General features: G+C 40.0%; 1 protein-coding gene across 1 annotated transcript; it reads right to left on the bottom strand.

Annotated features, from left to right (window-relative positions):
* Positions 1–9,399: 9,399 nt before the first annotated feature.
* On the bottom strand, positions 9,400–19,696 carry CD36 (CD36 molecule (thrombospondin receptor); the record flags this gene model as incomplete). The annotated part of the gene is made up of 8 exons (XM_010150444.1): positions 9,400–9,867; positions 10,740–10,904; positions 11,110–11,164; positions 11,933–12,006; positions 13,321–13,439; positions 14,215–14,402; positions 16,034–16,103; positions 19,650–19,696. Coding segments are annotated over 7 exons (718 nt in total), but the record flags the coding sequence as incomplete, so codon positions are not given.
* Between the last annotated feature and the right edge of the window lie 1,042 nt (positions 19,697–20,738).

Here is a 20,738-nt window from a genome sequence, read left to right as displayed (position 1 = left end):
CACCCCCCCCATTCTGTTGGCTGAAACCCTAAACAGCTGGTGTTTGCTAGATTGCATTCTTAGGGTGAAGAGTTTGTCCTACACACACAGAATGTTTCATTCCTCGGGAATCAAGTGACCACACCAGAGCTAAACAATATGTAAAGCATACAATTTATTTTGGACTGTGATTTCTCCAGATGCTGAAAGCTGGTCCATATATTAACTTTTGACTACAAACCACTGATTTTCAGTAGAAAAATGCATAAAAGAAAGAGCAAATACTTTTACTAGGAGGTGTTATTCGGAACTTTGCCAAATGCTTGCTGCTTTCATACCCTCTGGTTTGCAACATTCAATCTCTGAACACAGAAACAAGACAAAGAAGACAAGGTTTTATTTGCAACAAACCTTTCATTACGCAAAGTGTCTCAAACGAACGCTGACTGTGCTAATGGAAAAATTTTCATTGAATCTGTGTGAGCTAGGTTGGACCACTTATTGGAAGGCAGACCAGGTCACCATTTGCAATAGCTCGCACATGGTTTGCAGTCCAAACTTGTGCTATTTGGAGTAGTCTAGCTTTGGGTTATACTTATTTGTTGCTCTTTTTGGTTAGGTGGGTATCAGTAGGCCTCATGATCGATCACCCTGGGGTCACATCTTCAGAGCTATTTATAACCATTTCAACCTGAGTCTTGGGCCCAAGATAGAAGAGTAGCTGACTAATTGCTATTTAAGACCCACTGAAATTAATAGGCATCGTAAACGTAAACAGAACTAAGAGATCAGATCTCTTCGAACGTTTGGGTTTTAAATGCCCTGTATGTGAAGCTTTAATCTCTGGTAGACAGGATTGATGGCTGAGAGAAGTGTAGGTCTGAGGCTCACCTGCGACCACCAAGAGCTAGGACCTTGGCCTGGAAAATGAGGAAATTATTTTTATCCTTTGATATCACAGTTGTTAAATTGTCCCAATCCTGCCAAGAAACTCATGACTCTCTTCAAATCTTTTTCCTGATCCTGTAAAGCTCACAAATCACTGGCATCTGAAAATGCCTGTGCCCTTCCCCAGTGGAGGGCCAGGCCCCACCAGTGTGCCAGCATGTCAAGGCCTCCTGGCTTCAGGGTCTGCAGCTCTCCATCTTAACACGCTATCCCTGTGCTCTGACCAAACGGTTGACACAAACTGAGTAAATCACCAACACCCAGTGTGGAACAGCTTTGGACACACAGTTTTTGTATTGAAGACTGGAGTTCTTCAAGCAAAGGGGCTGGTGGGTACTTAGAGATATTATCAGCCTGTGTACAAGGCTGAGTTATGCAGCAGAAAAAGATAGAGTATCAAGACGTGTATGTCTTTTCCTCCATTGCGTTCACTTTCATTTTGTTGACTTATGATGGGAAAGTTGGTTAAGAGTGTGGGGCCATGCCCAGTTGAAGGACCATGGTATGTCTTATTTCCTTCTGTTGCCTCTCTGCCAGTTATCTGACTTTACCACCCTGATTAGTTGGGGATTTCAGGTACAGTTGTGCATTGAGTTGGAAAACAGTTACTACCAAGCAATGGTTGGTTATCAAAGCAGAAGAAATGGGTGAGAAGAGTGTGATGTACTATAGAATGTCATGTGTGTGTTTGCAGATGGTGTAATGGAAAGTTCCAGCCTTATCAGATGGTACAATTTTACCTTTTCTTCTTATTTATGTGAGTCTTCAGTAATGATGTCATGTGTGCAGCAACTGTCTGCGTCACAATACAGCTTTCTGCATGCTTGCTAGTTGTCAGTAATGTCCTGGAGGAACTGCCAGCGGCCACTGCTGAGGGCTGGAGGAAGCAGACCGATGAGGACAAAGTAGCGAAAGGCAGTATTTTATATATCAGCAGCTGTGTGTGCTCCCTGGTGAGTCAGCAGCTGGAGATGAATTCATGAGATGGCAGCTGCCTATGAAATCTTCTTTGGCAAAGCCAGTAATGGAGAAAGTTTAATATACATTGCATATCTGTCATTTTAACACGCCTCCACCACCTACTCAGACCTAGAAATGCCCTTCCTGCCCTTCGGGCGCTCAGAGTAAAGGCTTAGTCTTCAGCAGGGACGCCAAGCTACTGTGTGCTGAGCTTCAATCAGGCAAAACTTGCTGCAAAGCTCATTTGCAGATCTAATTTGGATAATGGATACAAGCTTCTAAATCATTTAAAATGCAACAAGTCAAAAGCCTTCACTATGGTACCAGCTCCCCACAGCCTCATCTCTGTGCCAAGTTCATTTTGTACAGGTAAAGCTGTTTAAAACTCACTTTTCTTCAGCAAAAGGCAAGTGTGGAAAAAAATAATTTAAGTCAGTAGTCAAAGGTAGAGATTTCTTATTTAAAATATATGATAAGACCAATTTGGTAATTATATATATGAAAAGACCTTAAGAGAAATTTTATACTAAAGTACTGTAAAATTTAGGAATAAATCCTCATCCTAAAATTGTACCAGAAACTTCCATTACATACAGGGATGGTTGGACCCGTTTGCATCTAATACCCTCCTCATACCAGAGGTAGGCCAGTCAACAGAAAACATATCTTCAGGATATCCACACATGCATGTTGCAAATAGAAACAGAGAGGGAAACTTGAACAAGTCGAGCATTTGGCACCTTGTCTGTTTACAAACACAGATAACTTCTGATGTAACATCTTAGTCCTTATTTCTCTGAGGAATAACGTAGAGTCTAGTTCTGACTTATTGTCCATATGTCCATCATTGTGAAGGGTCTCTGGAGTGTTACAAGAAGTGCTTTCACCTAGACATGAAGACATATTAAATAAATGGCCGCAGGTGAATAGTGCTCTATCATTCTACCTAGACCTGACCTGCTTGCTGAAGTGATGATTCTCATCAGGGCTTGTGCTATTAGCTCAGCAATGGGCATGAGAAATGGCTCATAGCCTGCTCACTCAGAAAACCCTACAGAACACCCTGTAGACTTAACCTTTTTTGAAGGTAGGCTACAAAGGCAAGTTTGGAGTTTACATGGTTTTTTTAGTTCCTGTCATTCAGGGGTGCTATCATGCATACCCTATTAATTGGATATTGTTATTATTGGTGTAAATATGTTATCTCAACATATAACTCTCTATCTAGCCTCTTTCATTATAACATGTGTGTTCTTCCCAAATAGAAAAAATAGAAACCTAACCTTTCTACAACCAAAACATGTCCTGAAATAAAGGCAGTATATCAGTTAATGATTAGAGCCTTGATTTACAACAAAATATCTGAGAAAGATGCTGCAATCATGTTTAAGTAAATATTTTAAATACAAAATTACGTAACTGCATACACTTCTACACATATCAGCATTGTAAATAAAGGTGAGTTCAGATGCTCTGACGTCCTCATAGCCACAGGCAGCAGGAAGTATCAGAAAAGGGGAGTTTTATGGATGGAGAATAGTGGGAGTTGTTCTGATGGTATGGTAAGGGGCAGTATTGGGGCTTGCTGAGCATAAAGGTCTTGCGTGTTTTCTCGTGTCCTTCATCAGCGGTGGCCAGCCTGTCGCTCCGAGCCGGCACCAGGGTCTGCAGTGCCCGGCAAAGAGCAAGCAGAGCATCTTCACGTTACTCACAGGCCTGAGAGTATGTGATCTCTCTGAGTTCAAGTATTTCATCACAAGATGAAAAGCAACTCTGTAAAGAAGCCATTCTCTAGAATATCTGTTTCTATGGAAGCCATATGCTAACATAAACGAACACATTAGGTAACAGCTGCAGCGCTACCGAGCTCTGTGAGGCCGTGACACAACGCTTATTTTATGCTCCACATTAATGTGAAAAAAGGGGCCTCAGCTGAAGCCTCACGACATCCAAGTGTATCCACCCAGACCCGGGCGCAGGGTGAGCCGCTCTCGAGAGGAGATTGGGAGAAGTGGGGGCTGTCAGCCTAGATACTGCATTGCCATCTAGCGCACAGCGCAGGGACGGCCTGGCGGGGCCTGGGAGCTCAGCTGCTCAGCGCGAACAAGCGTAAAGGCAAGGAGGGTTTTCAGAAACCTTCGGTTGGAGGGTTATTATGCCATGGCATCAGGAAATTCATCATAGAAATCTCCATCCTCATCCCTCCTTTTCTAAAGGAGCATGCATCAATGTTGTGAGTGAACAGCAAGAAAAATTTGAAACTCAGCCCTTCCCTTTTCCTTTCCTGGATGTAGGAGAACACAGGGCCTTGAGTACCCCTGCCCTGTAAATACAGAAAGGACAAGCTGCGAGCAAGCCTTGCACAGTGTTTCCTCTTTCAGCACACTATTTGCTTGCAAATAGAATGCCAATATGTAACTCTCATTTCTCATTCAAAGTTATTCACTGTTTGTCTTCGGGATTGCTCCATGGTTTGCACATTACTCCTACACGGCCAACAGTGACTCAGTGAGGTGTAAAGCACTGATCTCTTCCACTGCTGGCAGCTGTGTTGCATTCCCAAGTTTTGCTGCATGGGTGCATGTGGACCAAACAATTCAATACATATATTTTATCTAAATGGGCTATTCAGGGTTTCAGGCTGTAAGAGAGCATTTCTTCCTAAACACTATTTTGGAACATCCAAGAAGTGACTGTAAAAAAAGCTTAGAAGAGACTTGCAAGCAGAGTTCATAAAAATCTTCTCCTGAATTATTTAGCAGGGTATTAATTTCATTCATTTCTCTCTTCTGCCTACAAAGAGCTTTAGGGGAGATTCCATAAAAGGGCTCTGGTGTGAAGCAAGAACAGCAAAGGCCATATCTATGAATAAGGTAACTTGGTTTCTCAGCAAGGGAGGATGGGTACCTGAGATGGGGATATGCAAAGGCCAGCTGTCTCAGAAGGATGCTGCCAACGCTAGCCAAAGTCTCAGTGAAGAGCCTCCTACATGACTTTTGTGGCCTCCTGTACTCATTACCTCTCTTTCTGCCCTTCCTTCCTCCTCAGCATTTCATTCCCCACTTCATAATTTTTACTTTAAAGTCATATATTAGGGAGCAAATAAAACACAGTAGATAAGAGTTGTTCAGAGCTGGGAGCCCCTTCATCTTTGTGATTTAGAAATCATCTTCCTCTAGAAATTTAGCTTCATTTGAAGGAATAACCTGAATCATAGCACACTCTCTTCATCTGAATTAGTGTAATCTATATGGACTCACATAAAAATAGGAGCTTTTCCACATATTACACATTCTGGCTTATACCCCTAGTCATTAACTTATTTTTACTGCTAGAAACATTGTGTATATCTACCAGATAAGGCTCTTTCAGGACTGTACAAAGTGCCAAATGGTCATACGTAGGAGACACATATGTAGAACATTCAGCAAAGCGAGTAATGATCCTGGGTGCTCAGGGAAGTCCCTGCCACCTGGAGGAGAGGGCAGCTGGAATAGCTTTCCTGATTTAACCTCTTGACTGCACCGACTTGTCATTGAATTAAAATCCTTTGCCAAAAGTTCTTTCTTAGTGCTTTTTCTGATTGCTCATAGGAAAAATAGAAATAATTAGAGGGTTCTGGTTCTCCCTTTGTCCTTGTTTACTGTCAGTGTGAGTCCATAAGTGTCAACAGTGTTCTTCAGTCCTGCTGAAGACAACCAGGGGAGGTTGTCAAGACTACAAAATAAAATGCAGCTGCCCACATCAGTCGTGTGTCTCTGAGTCTGTGTGCATTAATTGTGGTGATAGCTGCTTTCACAAAGCACACCCAGTGTTGGACCAGTGCAAAGATACAGAGTTACACCGGTAGAGTGAATTCACACAGGATATGCTCCACATTTGTGTTGCAAACACAGGAAATATCTGGATTTATATCTCAGTACCATAAAGTACCTGCACCTCCTGCAGGCTTTTACCCTCTGCTGATGGTTTGAGGTGCCCATCAAGTTTTAGCTTCTATCATGAAAGAAAGTATCAGTGAAAGAATTTACCTTTAGAAGCATACACATATGTGGGCTTTCCCTTTGGAGAAATTATGAAATAAAAATAAGGGCAAAAATACAACTTTCCCAGTCCTACATGCAAATATTCTAGTGGGGTTGAAATTAGAAATGTGTTTAAGGTGCATCCAAACCCTAAGTTATGTAAAAGGCCACACACGCAGCTACATGTAAGTCCTGATTTGTCCACAAATCCTTGGTGTTACACATACGATGCTGGGCAAGAAATAGTCCTGAAAACATACGGGTGTGTCTGCTTACATAAGCATGTATTTCATCAACCTCCAATTCCCAGAACTCAAGGAAAACCCTGTCTTAGCAGAACACTCCACAATATTAATAGGCATCAAAATTTCGGTCTCAGCGTTGCATCTGACAGTCTGTCATTCAGCAGACACTTAGGATGTGTTTTTTCTCACGCCGATTTTGAAGTGATGCAATTATTTCTGGTGTTCTCAACAGGCAGAGGAAGCAAGAGTAAATTTTAGTCGAGTTATTTTTGATAACCTATGCTGAAATGAAGCAGAAGAACTTGTGAAAAACTGTATGCCCTTTGGGTGGCGCCTACTGCAAAGCGTTTGGTTTCTTTTCCTACATAGTAAAGCTGAGATCCGTCTCAGCCTGGCACTGGCTGGGTGGGCTTTATGTCCCTGGCTCCTTTGGGTACTGCTCAGAGAGGATCATCAGGGATATCTGGCATGAAAAGAGGGGAAAGATAATAGAAAATTAATAACTTTTATTTATAAATACAGTTTGCATATTGTAGGTGTGAGTCACTTGCCTATGGCTTTTGGTTTATATGGCTAATGGGAAAAAAAAAAGCTGTAAATACATTTTATTAGTCATTGAATTTATTGCATTTTTATATACTGTTGATGTGTACACCCATGAATAAAACAAGTCCTTGCCTAGTCTCACAGTTAAAAGAACAGAGAAAACATAAATTTGCTTTTTTTTTCAGAGTGTACTAGCATGTTTATGTTACCTTAACAGACACGGGTAGGCTAGGTAGGAAGAACAGGTTTTAAGAAAGGCTTTGAAAGCATAATTACAGTTAGAGATCAAGAGCTGGCACACCTGCTCTGGGGTGTAAGTATGTGGGCTGTTAGCTCTTGGGTCAGGTCTGATTTTCACCCACAAGGACCTGAGAAGTGTGGGGAACGTGAGGTGTGAGCGTAGCCACGCTCCCCTGCCACCCAACCTGCTGGGCCAGCAGAGCCAGTAAAGGACAATATGATGTGCTGCTGGATGTGCCAACACCATCCCGCCAACATCTACAGCTCAAGTGATGTGGAAAGCCGTCTCCCTCTGAGCTTGGTTTCCTGACATTCTTTTAGAATTGCTTCAGTTTGGACATGCTGGTGCTCAGCTCTGACCACAAAGTCTCTTTCTTTTTGTAATCCAGAGCATAACTGTTGTATACACTGTTATTTATGATATATCATGCAGCAACATGAAACTTGATACGCAGTTCTAAATAGCTGTGACATGTCAGAGTATGGTGACCTAAACGTTTGTTGTAAATTCTCTTATTCATCAAATTATAAAGTCAATCTCTAGGTAAACACATCCAAAATACCAAGAAAAGGAACACAAGGAGTAAATTATCCAACACAGAAGACTTTATTTACAATTAGACATAAGGATCTCAGAAAGATGAGTTCGAGCTTTATTTTATTTTTATTGAGTTCATTAACATTTCCAATAAATGCTTATACTGCACTGTTCGAACAAATGTAAATACTTAACATCAGCCTTAATAACATGAATTAACAATAACTCTAACCAATGCTTTGGCCAAAGTAACCACTAATTTTAATTCAAGTGCAGTGTAGGTGTTGAACATAGTTTAAAAGTCCAAACCTGCATTGAGATCAGTGATATTATACATATGAACAAACATATTTGTGTGCATGCAAAATTGGGCCCTGAGACATTTAAAATCACGGCCTGACTCACTGGAGCACTGCTGCTGGAGCACCACACAACACTAACCAACACTAGTAAAGCAAATGCTAACTTGCTGACAATGAACTTAAGCCAAAGAAAATGAAGCTGAAATGTTAGTGTATCAAAAACGACATCGCTGTTGTTCCTTTGGTAAAAAGATCTCACTTTTAGATTCTGGTACAAAAGACTAGTTTTGCTATAAAAAATTGGTGTTAAATCTTGAACCACAGTAGGGCTGTGCATGTTTCAGAGGAGAAGGTAACTTAATGACTAGAGGTGCTCATGCATTTTTCACCAAGCCATAGGACCCTAGGGATGTCTTCAGTTGTGTCAAAGTGTCCCCAGACTAGTATGAGAACAGAGCATCACATACAACACCAGCAATGATGTAGAGGTGAGAGAAAGGTCTTATTTTTCATTGACTATCAATCAAGCACTTACAGGAAACAAATGCATTGGCTCTCGAAGTGACAGCAGAACTTCCCTTGAGTGCCATGCCTCCTTCACATCTCCTGCCCTTTTACTTTGTATTTCCAGCTCACAGTGAGAAAAAGAGGTGGAGCCATGTTCCACATGGACCTTGCCTTCAAAACTAATCTCTTGGGATTCCTGTGATTCATTGACTCTATTGCCAGCTACACAACATTTTCCATAAGGAACATGAGATTAAAACAACAGCATTTCAGTCTGTTGGGTTTTTCCCTTTATTTCCAGAGGGTGAAAACACCTTATCAAAGATACCTGGCAAAAGACACTGTCCTTCACTATCAAGACAAATCTTTCTGGTTTGAAGTCTGTTGTAGCACTACTTCCAAACACCAGGCTATGACAGGCTGGCCATTTTTGATCTTCCTTTTTCTTGTCAGTTCTTATTTAAGGGGACAAAACATCCAAGAAAAAATCTTCAAAAATGCTGAACTTGCACTGAATTCAGCCCATGGGAAAAGGAGAGACCCCACAACACTCAGTATTTGCCCCACTGACTACCATTTCTAAGATTTAGCATTCAGAGTAAATGAAAAAGCAAACCAAATATACAGATGGCAATGTTTGCTACCTGTCTATGGGCTGATGCACCTCATTAAACCAACGGTTGCACAAATTTCCTTGCGGCATATGGTTTATCAATAAAGAATTGCAGCTACCTGTTTTCATTCAATTTCTTCAATAGCAGGGAAGTGGAACCCTCTGGTGTTTGCTCAAAATCATTATCTCAGTCTTTCCTGTGTCTGGAGCATTCTGGAATACTTTCTCTCGACCTTGAAGGTAACATATCAGATGATACTCTACAGGAAACCTTGGGAGAAGTGGGGTTAAGGCGGAGCAGAGGCTGGTGTTCAAGCAAGGGCCAGAAAGAAAAGCACATGGGTGGCAACAGAAAGCAGTGGAGCAGGTTGGGAGTTAGGGAGTGGTTCAGGTTGCTAAACAGCTGTGGAGCCAAATGTTTATGAGCTGCATCAATGTATGAATGACTGTGGTGTGTCTATGAGCCATGTCCACAGAAAATGTATAAACCACATGTTTTAGTAAGTCTTATATTAACTTCATGTATTACAGTTAGTAACTTTACATAATAAACTTCACATTCAATGCAATTCACATCCCTGAATAGAGGACAGAGAGCAGTTCTATTGCAGCAGCTTCCATTCCTTGAAGGAATGGAAAGAAACATTGCAATGAGAGCATCTAGAGCACAGCATGAGCTCAATGGTGTTGTCATTCCCAGCCTGTGCTCAGAGACAGAACATCAGCAAACAGCTTGCATGTCTTGCAAATCCCAGGAAAAGTAGCAAGTTGCATAAGTGGCAGAAGGTGGATTAAATCCAACCACACCTCAGCTTCACTCTGTTTGAATGTCATTTAAAATTTGTAACAAGGTTCAATTAATCAAAGTTCTTCGAAAGCATAGTTTCCCTGGTGGCCTCTTCAGTGATGTCAGAAGTGTGGACCTTTGGAAACATCAGCTTATTTGAGTTAGTGACATGGTCGTCTTAAAAGAGAAAAGCATGTTGAGTTCCATAGCATGTGGACTGACTGTGCCTTGAATCATACCTTTTGTCTCTGAATTTTAACATGCTGCTTGGCTGAAATTTCAATTAAACATTGACTACCTCTGAAGTCTTTTGTTACCTGTAGTGAAATAAAATGAGAATTCGGGATGTGATGAGGTAAGTCTTCGTATTATAAATATCTCTTTCATACAGCAAATTTTTCACCAAAATATTCATGTCTCTACACTTCTTTTAAATCACTCCAAAAATGTATTTGTTTCCCTAGATGTCAGTGCATTAGTCCACCACTTGGTTATTGTACCCATGATGGGAGTATATTTAGTCATAGTGGGCTAGCTACGTTCAGGAGATGTTTAGAATATTACGACAGCAACGCATGATCGAAAGAAGTGAGAAATCCTATCCAACATTCAGAAAAAAATGTAATTTCCAGTGGGTTCTCCGAACCTCAGACAGGGGTATATCCTGGAGGAGCACAGGATGTGCTCTGTGTGGCCTCTGTCCCGGAGAAGTACTAGAGGGCACTTCTGAACAGTTCAGCAGTCTTTGATAAAATGTCTATTTTCATAAACTCACAACATGATTGTTGTGAATTGCAATTTAAAAAATGTTGGTCCTCTGATATAGCTCCCAAACCCTCTCCGGAGTGTGTTAAGAGCATCCTGAAAGATTAAAGCTGGGAAGAGAATTTGAAAACATTAGCTAAATTATCTGGATGATTTCCCACAAAACAACTGCTGAATTTACTAGCACTTAAAAAATAAGAACAGCTAAATAGGTAATGATTCTGAACTTCTTGAAACCGGAGGAAAAGTTACTGCTGAGGACTGAGCCATTAGTGCTTACTTACTTATCTTAATTTCTTTGATCTGCATATGAAATAGGAACCCATGAATGCGAGGAACAGCACAGAACCTGTGATTATTAACACCAGCTGCAGCACACTCAGCATCTGGACTGGACCCGTGACTTTCTTTCTGAACATTTCTGCTTTCACGTCCCCAATAACAGCAGACTGAAACAGTGCAAGAAAAATGTCAGTGAAAGGTAAGTATGCAAGCCTCCACCTGCTGAATATATTGTTTGCATGTGCAAATCACAGCATGAGTTTAATTGTCTAATTTTTGGGCACCAAGATTGAAAAAGTTAGGTCCAGGTACTTGTTTTGTTTTGTTTTGTTTTTTGAACAGTGAAGATTAATAGACAGAAAATATACTTACCTCATTTAGCCAAAGAATAGGGAAAACATAAGGTTTTTGAACTTTTGATAAAGCTCTGAAATAAGAAAATAAGTGCAGCATGTTACCTTTACTTTGATGCATAAGCCAAATCTCTACTTAAACATTTTTCTTCTGCTCTAACTATATTTCTATCAGATGTACCTTTTTATTGTAGTTTTGGACTGGAAAAAAAAAAAGTGCCTACAATTAATAATGATTTTACATATCAGGCAACCATTTCTTTCTGTCTAGTCTTCCATATGTAGGTAGGCAGAAAGAAGAAAGGCTGGACACAGCTAGGTGTTGGTGGGAAGGTCTGGAGATCTGTGTGGTGTTCACCTGCCAGATGCACAGGATCCCAAAATGTGTGTCTATACATGTACATTTGGGCCAATGACAAGAAAAGAAACAGCTAGAGACCCATCAACACTTCTGGTAATATCCATCTAGTGACAGAGCACACATAAATTCTCTCCCTCATTGGATTTATTACAGAAAATACATTTTGCCTTCTAGTTCATCCTTGCGGCCTCCATTTGGGTTTTGTAAGAGTTATTTTTAAGAACATGTTGCCTTGTTTTCTGTGGGGAAATCAAATGGGCATTAAAATACTTGGGTGGCGCCTTGCTGAAGAAGGCTTGCTCTTTTGCTTAAATTTATGTTCCCTGAAGAGTCATGACATTAGTTTTTGCAAGAAAGATGAAAATGCTTTGGGAATATATTTAGTTCATCTATTCCCAGACATTTCTACTGACAGCTTCAACAAACAATAAGCCTTCTTGAAAACAAGTCTTTAAAAACAAAATAATGAAGTACTACTTACTCAATTTTTGGTGCAGGCTTCACAAGGAGGTTTACTTGCAGCCTTTTTGCAAATTGTAGTGTAAAACCAGTGATCTACAACCAGGGAAAAAAAAAAAATTAATTGAATACCTAAAGCCAGAATATGGACTATGTCAAAAAGCACTTTGATATTATTTTATCCTTATGTTTTCAGGCATTCAATTTTTATGAAATTTTAATGCTTCTAAGGGCCTCTCATTTCTCACAGAAGTTCTGATTTTGTGAATTTACCATAGTTACTTTTGTAATTTGCAATTAAAACTGAATTAAAAAAAGTTTAAAAATATTAAATCAGTAATTAAATGTTTCATATAAAAAATATGCTTTAGAGTTTTTTTAGCCAGAAATTAGCTAAATTTTCTTTTTCAATAAGAAGGACGTTTAACTTGCATGGGGCCAAAACCAAACATTTCTTATCAAAACAAATATATCAAAACAAAGGTCAGATGTTTTCTTCATCTTCTTCTTTTTCACTCTTCTTCCCTCTCCACAAAAAAAAAAAAAAACCAACCAGGATGTGATTCTTGAAAATTTCATATCAGGTTTAGGAAATTCTGGTTGATACCTCTATTCCAATTAAGGTGAAATAAAGATTTAACTTTCGATCTCCTCATTGAAGTTACATAGCTTAACTGCCAAATTATATGACTAAAAATGTTTTAGTGTAAATTCTTGATTTTTACCTTTTCATCCAAATTCAGAGAAAAATAAAATTTTTCAACCTTAGAATTCATCACACAATTCAGAAAATTTTGATAAATACACTTAAAGTTAAGAATCTGAATCACTGGAACCAAAGTAGATGTAAAATTGGAGAAAGTCAAAATCAGAACTGTCATAAATTCTTTCAGTTTGGGAGCTGTGTTGGACAATCTGAGTCATAAAGATTATATCAGGTCTGTTACAGACTAGTCTGTTCAGACTTCTAGCAATTTTCTTGGAAATAAACTGATCTATTTTTATTTAATTTTAATTGAGATAGTAATTATACAAAAATGGCTAATTATATAAAATTTAAAATGTTAAGTATAGAAGAAAGAAGAGTTTTCATATAATTTTCTCAAAGGAATTGAAAGTCATAGAAAAACTATAACATACTTCAAAGTTTGCAGAATTTATTTAATCCCACATTTCCAATAAGGAAAAAGCAAAATTTATTTTCCAAATTTTGAAGGTCAGAATGAAACAACGTTCTGCTCTAAATTTCCCCTGTGAACACTGTAACATTTTTGTGAGTGGATCTTGTAAAAACAGGCATGAAAATATCATAAATTCTGCTTGTCCCTCTGGTAAAAGGCCTACTCTACTACAATTACATTTAAACATCACAAGATTACTGAGTTACGATTATGAAATATTTGTACTTACAGGTTCTACGTCTAGAAACGTCCCATGCTCCTTCTCATCTGGGCTCAGGCCTTCAACATCATGCAATAAAGAATCACTTGCATGAAGAAAATGTGGAAGAGAGATAAATACCGGTCTTCCTATTAGAAAAAAACAAATTCACTTGAATCATTAAGCTTTGTTTCAGTGCTCATCTTCTGAGGCCATTTTCCATGCAAACACAGGTTTTTTATACAGACACACAATCCTGATAAAAATGTTAATAGTTCCATGCCCCCCCAAAATTTTAGCATTTCTGGGATCCTTCTGTCATTAGGAAAAATTTCAGGGCGAAACATGTTACAGTTACAAATCCTGCTTGTCTGTGTCCACATTGTGGAGCTGGCAGTGCTCCCAGTCTCATGCTGAAGTGAGGACCTGTCTGTCACTTTTTCCTCCCACCCTCATGCTCTTGTTCTAGTAAAAAGCAAGCCTGAAGGACACCCATGCTGTCCACTCTGCACCAAACACAGACTCTGTATATTTGTTTTATTAAACTAATGCTCACTTTAGCCAATAGCGTCTCTCAAACCCTGCGTGTGTATATAGTAGGGTACACACACCCGGTGTGAATTATAACAAATACGAGGACCGTCACTATCTCTGCCTTTTATACAGTGCTTAGGGAATCCTCGTCTATTCCTGCCGTTTCAGTACACAATCTGTAGTATGATTTTGCATAGCACGATGCAAAATACAGAAATATTGTAGTCCTCATTCTGGGAAATGAAGCTTCAGAAAAGTGAAAGATCTCACAGGCAATCTGTGGAAGAATTCACAAACAAGAACGTCTTCGAACCTAAAGTTTCAGCTACAGGACGTGTGTTTTCTCCCCAGTTAAATGGCCTGTTTGGCAGTACCGTGGCACTACCATACCTGCTTTGCAGGCACTGATGTCTAGGACTCCAGCTAATGTGCAGTTCTTTGATATGACTTCATCTGTACAGAAGCAATAATTATCTCTGACTTCAGCAGGTGATGCAAATGCTTCACGAGGAACTGTGAAACGATACAGTGAGATTCCCTTCACATCCTGCTTGCCCTGGAAAACTCCATAGATCGACCTGAATATAAAAGAGGAGAAATTTGGTTTAGTCATTTGGATTAAAAATTTGAATTCGTGGCAATACTCCTTAAGGATCCCCAAACTGTCTCTCTCTTAAAAGAAACAAGTACTCCAGAGAGCCAATGTCCAGGCTCCCCTCACACTGTTCAGCAGTTCGTAAGGTTGTTGCTCTGTGATGGAGAATATTCCACACTTTCACAAAAGGATGTACAAACCCAGAGGTGAGCAAGACAATACATAAAAAATCAGACAAAAACTATTAATATTGCTAGTAAACAGTATACTCAAATTAATTAAGAGCTCTTTTCCTTACACACTTCTACACCAACTGTTAAGAAATTTTTCAAAATTTTTGGACTAGAGTAGAGATACTTGTTAATATAAATAATCTCTGCTATAGGTTTTTGCTGACCTGATGATATTAATCTAAGCTTTATGATGTAGGCAACATTCTGCATATAACCTTATTCCATTACGAATTAGAATGCCACTTAAGGTTCTTTTTCCTGATAAATTATCAACTGATATGGATATATGGTTGTTATACAGTAATGTAACCAGGGCAGCAACACTGTATTGCAGTCAAACAAAAGAAGGCGTCTGGGTTTTGCAACATGGACAGGACCATTATCCATGACTCCATTTCAGCACGACCTTTGGGCGATTGTTACAGACCTTCGTCACTGTTGATTAATTGTGAGAGTTAAAGGGCCAGAGGTCTCTCTCAAACTGTGTGCAATCAATCCAAAGAATATTATCTCTTCTCCTCTGCATAGAATTCCCTTCTCCTTGACTTGTGAAATATTTTCCAGTTTGGATATGCAATTACTTCACAAAAAATCTTTAGCTTCATATAAAAACATTGATCTTCAAAAACTAACAGTCTGCAAAGCAATTGCCCCACTTTAAACATAATGAAAAGGAAGCAGCTGTTTCTAGGCAGCAAAATAAATAAAAAGGTCAAACTTCCCAAAGTAAATACACTGTGATGCACTTCAAATCTTTAACATTGCTTTCAGCGATCCCACTGGAGAACTCAGGGACACTAGACAGCCGCAGCAGAAGAAACAGGCTGAAAAGTCATCAGTACGGGATGTATTAAGCAGGTTTGTTTTTTTGTAGATATAAAAATAAAATATGTAAAAATATCCTGTGAGAAAATAATTTTGTGTACCTAGTTGATAACAATAAATCCTGTTCTGCATAGATGATGTTCTGTATATATGCCGAAGATGGGCCTAACTGGCCTCTGCTGTGCCTATTGCCTCCTCAGATCAAATAAAACAGATTATAGGCTGGGTCCTACCCTTAGAAGTTCAGGACTTTGAACATTATTGTCCTCAGGGTCTTTCATAGGTCTGTAACAGCTCACACAGTGTCAGATGTTCCTGAATTATACATCTGTAACTGGCTGAAATAAAGTACACCTATGCTACTTGACATAAGAAAAAGTGGTAGAATCAGATTCTGATTCAAGAGCTGTGCTCATGAGTTTACTTATGTTTAGGTGAAATGTTTATGCTCAGTGACCTGAGCCCAAACAGAGCCACTGCAGCTGCCCTCTGAAACGAAAGAGCATTCGTGCAGCACATGCAGGTGTGGACGCATGCCTCGAAGGGATCAGTCTACCTGCAGATATCAGAGGAGAAGAAGCGCAGTACTTGATCCTTCTTGACAAATGGTGGGAATGATGCCCCATCTGTGAATAAAATATAATATGAGCTTGAGAGCAATTCCAGTTAGAAGACACAATTAAATTTCTAGCTCAATATTCAGCTGTTACTTTCCCATAAAGCTGTGAAAAAAGTAAACAAAATGAGTCATTTATGGGGAAAATATGTATGTGAGTTATTGCAGTGACAGGCACGCCGCAGATAAGATTGTATTGGTTTTGAACGCCAGCCAAGTTATGGCATCTGGGTTTGGGTTTTTTTGTTTGTTTGTTTGTTTTTTAAGATGTGAAGTTGTATGATCAAGCCCATTAAAAACAAAGGATACAAAAAACCAACCCTGCTTAAAACAGATCCCAATACCTTCTGCCATTGATTCAAGGTATATGCAGTCTAAAGACTTAAAACTTTCTAGAGATGCTTGGTTCACCTGCACAAGAAACACAGATTTAGACTTCAAAACTGACTAATCAGTGATAAACCTTTTTTCACTGTGCAAACCTCATGAAGATCAACAAGGCCAGGTGCAAGGTCCTGCACATGGGTCAGGGCAATCCCAAGCACAAGTACAGGCTGGGCAGAGAATGGATCGAGAGCAGCCCTGAGGAGAAGGACGTGGGGGTACTGGTGGATGAAAAGCTGGACATGAGCCAGCAGTGTGCGCTGGCAGCCCAGACGACCAACTGCATCCTGGGCTGCATCCAGAGAATCGTGTCCAGCAGGTCGAGGGAAGTGATTCTCCTCCTCTATTCTGATCTCATGAGACCTCCACCTGCAGTACTGCATCCAGCTCTGGGGCCCCCAACATAAGAAAGATATTGACTGGTTGGAATAAGACCAGAGGAGACCATGAAGATGATGAGAGCTGTCCTCTATGGGGACAGGCTGAGACAGTTGGGGCTGTTCAGAGAAGAGAAGGCTCGGGGGAGACCTTATAGCAACCTTCCAGTACCTGAAAGGGCCTACAATGAAACTGGGGGGGACATTTTACAAGGGTCTGTAGTGACAGGACGAGGGGATGGTTTTAAATTGAAAGTGGATAGATTTAGTTTGGAGGGTGGTGAAGCACTGGAACAGGTTGCTCAGAGAAGTTGTGGATCTCTGGAGGGGATCAAGGCCAGGTTGGATAGAGCTTTGAGACACCTGACCTAGTAGAAGGTGTCACAGACCACCTTCTAGGGAGTTGGAACTAGATGATCTTTAAGGTCCCTTCCAACCCAAACCATTCTATGATTCTATGAAAGATTTTTCGGCGGACTTCTTAGTAAGCTGAGATCCTCTCCATAGCTAGTGGAGAGTGGGAAGCCCTTCTAGGGCACAACCCATCTCAACCCATGGTAGACATGCAAGAAAGGTAATAGTATTTGTGTGGTAATAGTACTTTGGTGATGTGTTTTTCTCCACTCATTATAAAAAAATAACACAGCCAGTTCAGATCCATATTTCTGCACTATAAGAAACCAGAGTTAAGTAAGAGGACTCTCTACCATTTTTCCCAAACAAGGTGTCGTAACAAACCTTTAACCAGTACATTTGTTACTTCTTCTTACAATTTATGTTTATTTTCTTAGTCAGCAGCCATAACCAAGGGATTAAAAACATCTGTGATATCTTTGAATCTAGTTGGCAAGAGCAGAAAACTAAATTACATACGGCCTCTTGCCCACTGCTGACAGAAGCACTTTTTCTTAAAGAAGATCCAAGATCATCCTAGACACACGGTCTATGTCTAAATCTTGACATTCATGGAGAGTTTGCAAACATGGACTCATTTCAAGCCCTATACAAGAATGCTGCTTAATATTTTTATCTAGATATTTACTTACACTATACATGTTGTGATTTGGTTTGAAAGCTTACAAGACAAGAAGGAATTCTGACACTTACAAGACTTTTTAAACCTGCTGCTTTTCTAAACACATGGACTCTCCTGAGCAGTCACACTGAATGTGCTTGTATACTGAGTGACAACATTTGCTTACAAGGAAATCTCCGCATTTTCACTGTACTGGAGCACTTAGTCTAGTTAGCTGAGTATGTGTATTCCATCAGCTGTGGAAGAAGAAAAAGCAAAGAGCTGACCCTGGGAAAAGAAGGGTTCATAGAATCATAGAATGGTTAGAGTTGGAAGGGACCTTAAAGATCATCTAGTTCCAATCCCCCTGCCATGGGCAGGGACCCCTTCCACTAGACCAGGTTGCTCAAAGCCACATCCAGCCTGGCCTTGAAGACATCCAGGGATGGGGCCTCCACAACATCTCTGGGCAACCTGTTCCAGTGCCTCACCACCCTCTCTGTGAAGAATTTCTTCCTGATATCTAATCTAAACCTCCCTGATTCCAATTTGTACCCATTACCCCTTGTCCAATCACTACAGGTCCTTGTACAAAGTCCTCTCCCAGCCCCCTTGTAGGCCCCTTTCAGGTACTGGAAGGCTGCAATGAGGTCACCTCGGAGCCTCCTCTTCTCCAGGCTGAACAAGCCCAATTCTTGCAGCCTTTCGTCATACGGATACGGTTGGCCTTCTGGGCTGCCAGCGCACACTGCCGGCTCATGTTCAGTTTTTCGTCCACCAAAAACTGAGTTGAGGATCTCTAAGAAAGAAGGAAAGTCCCAGAACCTAAGAAAATGTTCCCTCTTATAAAACTAATGACATAGTTTAAAAAGGAACCAATCCTTCCTGATTCACAGACTTTTGGAAAGTCAGGTTCCTGTGATGTGTTTGAAATACTTCAGAATAACTTGCCGTGTGCTATGGGTTATAAGGAAAATTATCTCCACCCAGTAAAGCAGCACAGAAAATGAAAAAAACCCACCACCTCAACCTCAAAACCTGTTTATTTTGATACTCGCTCACTAAAGACCTACACCTCTCTGCAAAGACCTCCACCATGTCATCTGCCAGCCTCAGCTCAACAGATTCTGGTGTCCTCACAGCAATGCTTTCACTCATCAAGAAGAAAAATATCATCTTGAACAAATGTATCCCATACAGATCAACTGTTCCCATATGCATTCCAAAAGAAAATATTCCAAAATATATTCCTCTAGTTTATTCATATAAAACTTAACTACTTCTCTTCTTCATCCCTTTTTACTTGCTAGTGTCCTCCAACCACCTGTCTGACAGCTTTCTCCCTTATCACCTAAATTTCTTTTCATATCTCAAAAAAAAAAAAAAATCTGTGCATCTTGTGCATTTAATTTTATTTTTTAACACTGAAAATGAATTTATGTTAATAGAATGTAAAGATAATTTTCCACTGCTACAGCAAAGAAAAAGAATCATAGTTATAATGTACCATAAAGTCTCTTCCACATCAACTCTAGCTAAAGAGGGTATATGTACATGTATATACAAAATAATGTACAATAACATAATATATATGTTAAAAGAAATATACACATGTGTGTATAATAGTAGTTGTAGGTACACATTTATGTTTACATATAAATTTAAAATATAGAATACGAAACTGTCAAAGCCCAGGATCTTAACTTAAATATTGTATCTCTCTATTCCCTTGCAATATCAAGAAATGTGCTGCATTTTAAAAAAGCTTGAATAGGCTCACCTGTGCCATTAACCAAATCGCAGTAACCTTCCCAGTATGAAAGATTCCTTTAAGATAAAAAAAGAAGTCATGATGTTTGGTGTATATTATACCACATAATCCATTTCATCACATGTATTGCTAAATATAACTGCTCCAGTATAACCTTGATCCATTAGAAAATCAGAGGATAGAGTTGTTCATTCATTTATTCAGATAAGCTATATGATACATTATGATATACCTTTACATATGGTATGTCTTTACCAAAGTAGACCGTGCATACCGAGGCTCAAGATAAGGAACTGAAGTAGCCTCTACGTAAGATAAACAACAAGGGAAGCCTGTGCAGAACCCGACTTGAGACAAGAGGAAGGAAAGAACAAACAAATAGAATTTACCTGACCAAGATACACATGATACATGATGTGGGCATAACTACATGAATGTCTTGAATGTCTTAACTACATGAATATTTTCATTGTCTTAGGCAGATCGGGAAGTCTATACACTCAGAGTACCTCAGTCAATGGAGAAATGAGTAGGGTCTGTTACAGCCAGGAAAGTAGGATAAAAGGGGGGCTGCATCCCTCTGTAGGTTAAGAGACCCCACAAGGATATGTCCCTTGGACTCATTCTTTATTCGAATAAAATTTTTACAGGACTTCTCTGTCTCCTTTGTGAACACTGACTCATGGTGACTTGATTTTCCAGACATATGGGGGATTCTTCTACCTTCCAGGTGGATTTCTGATTTTCTGGTTGCCGTCCCGCCAGATGCAGCAAGAAGCTGTGCAGGGTTTGGCTAAAAAAGTATCTTAGGAGCTTAAATCCCCTCTAGATAGTTATCTCAGATGAGGGAGGTCTGGATAAGACCTGGATTGAAAGGGATTCAAGTCCCTGTCTGGTCTGTGATAATTCGGTTGCGCTGGGTTCAGTCAGGAAGGAGTTAACTCCCTTTACCGTGGCTGCTAGGAAGCTGTTCCTGGATGCAGAGAGCAGCACTGATAAGTTCTCAGCTGGCACTGGGGAATGCCTGCACCAGTTTCAAGGTCATTCTCCGCTTCTGGTACTGCAGCTGCATTCCCAGCTCTCGCTGTCTTGCTACAG

Source organism: Eurypyga helias, unplaced genomic scaffold (genome assembly GCF_000690775.1).
Source record: "Eurypyga helias isolate BGI_N326 unplaced genomic scaffold, ASM69077v1 scaffold1774, whole genome shotgun sequence".
In the NCBI taxonomy this organism is placed as follows: Eukaryota; Metazoa; Chordata; class Aves; order Eurypygiformes; family Eurypygidae; genus Eurypyga; species Eurypyga helias.
Note: the sequence above shows the minus strand (reverse complement) of the source record. Positions and strands in the feature narration are given on the sequence as shown.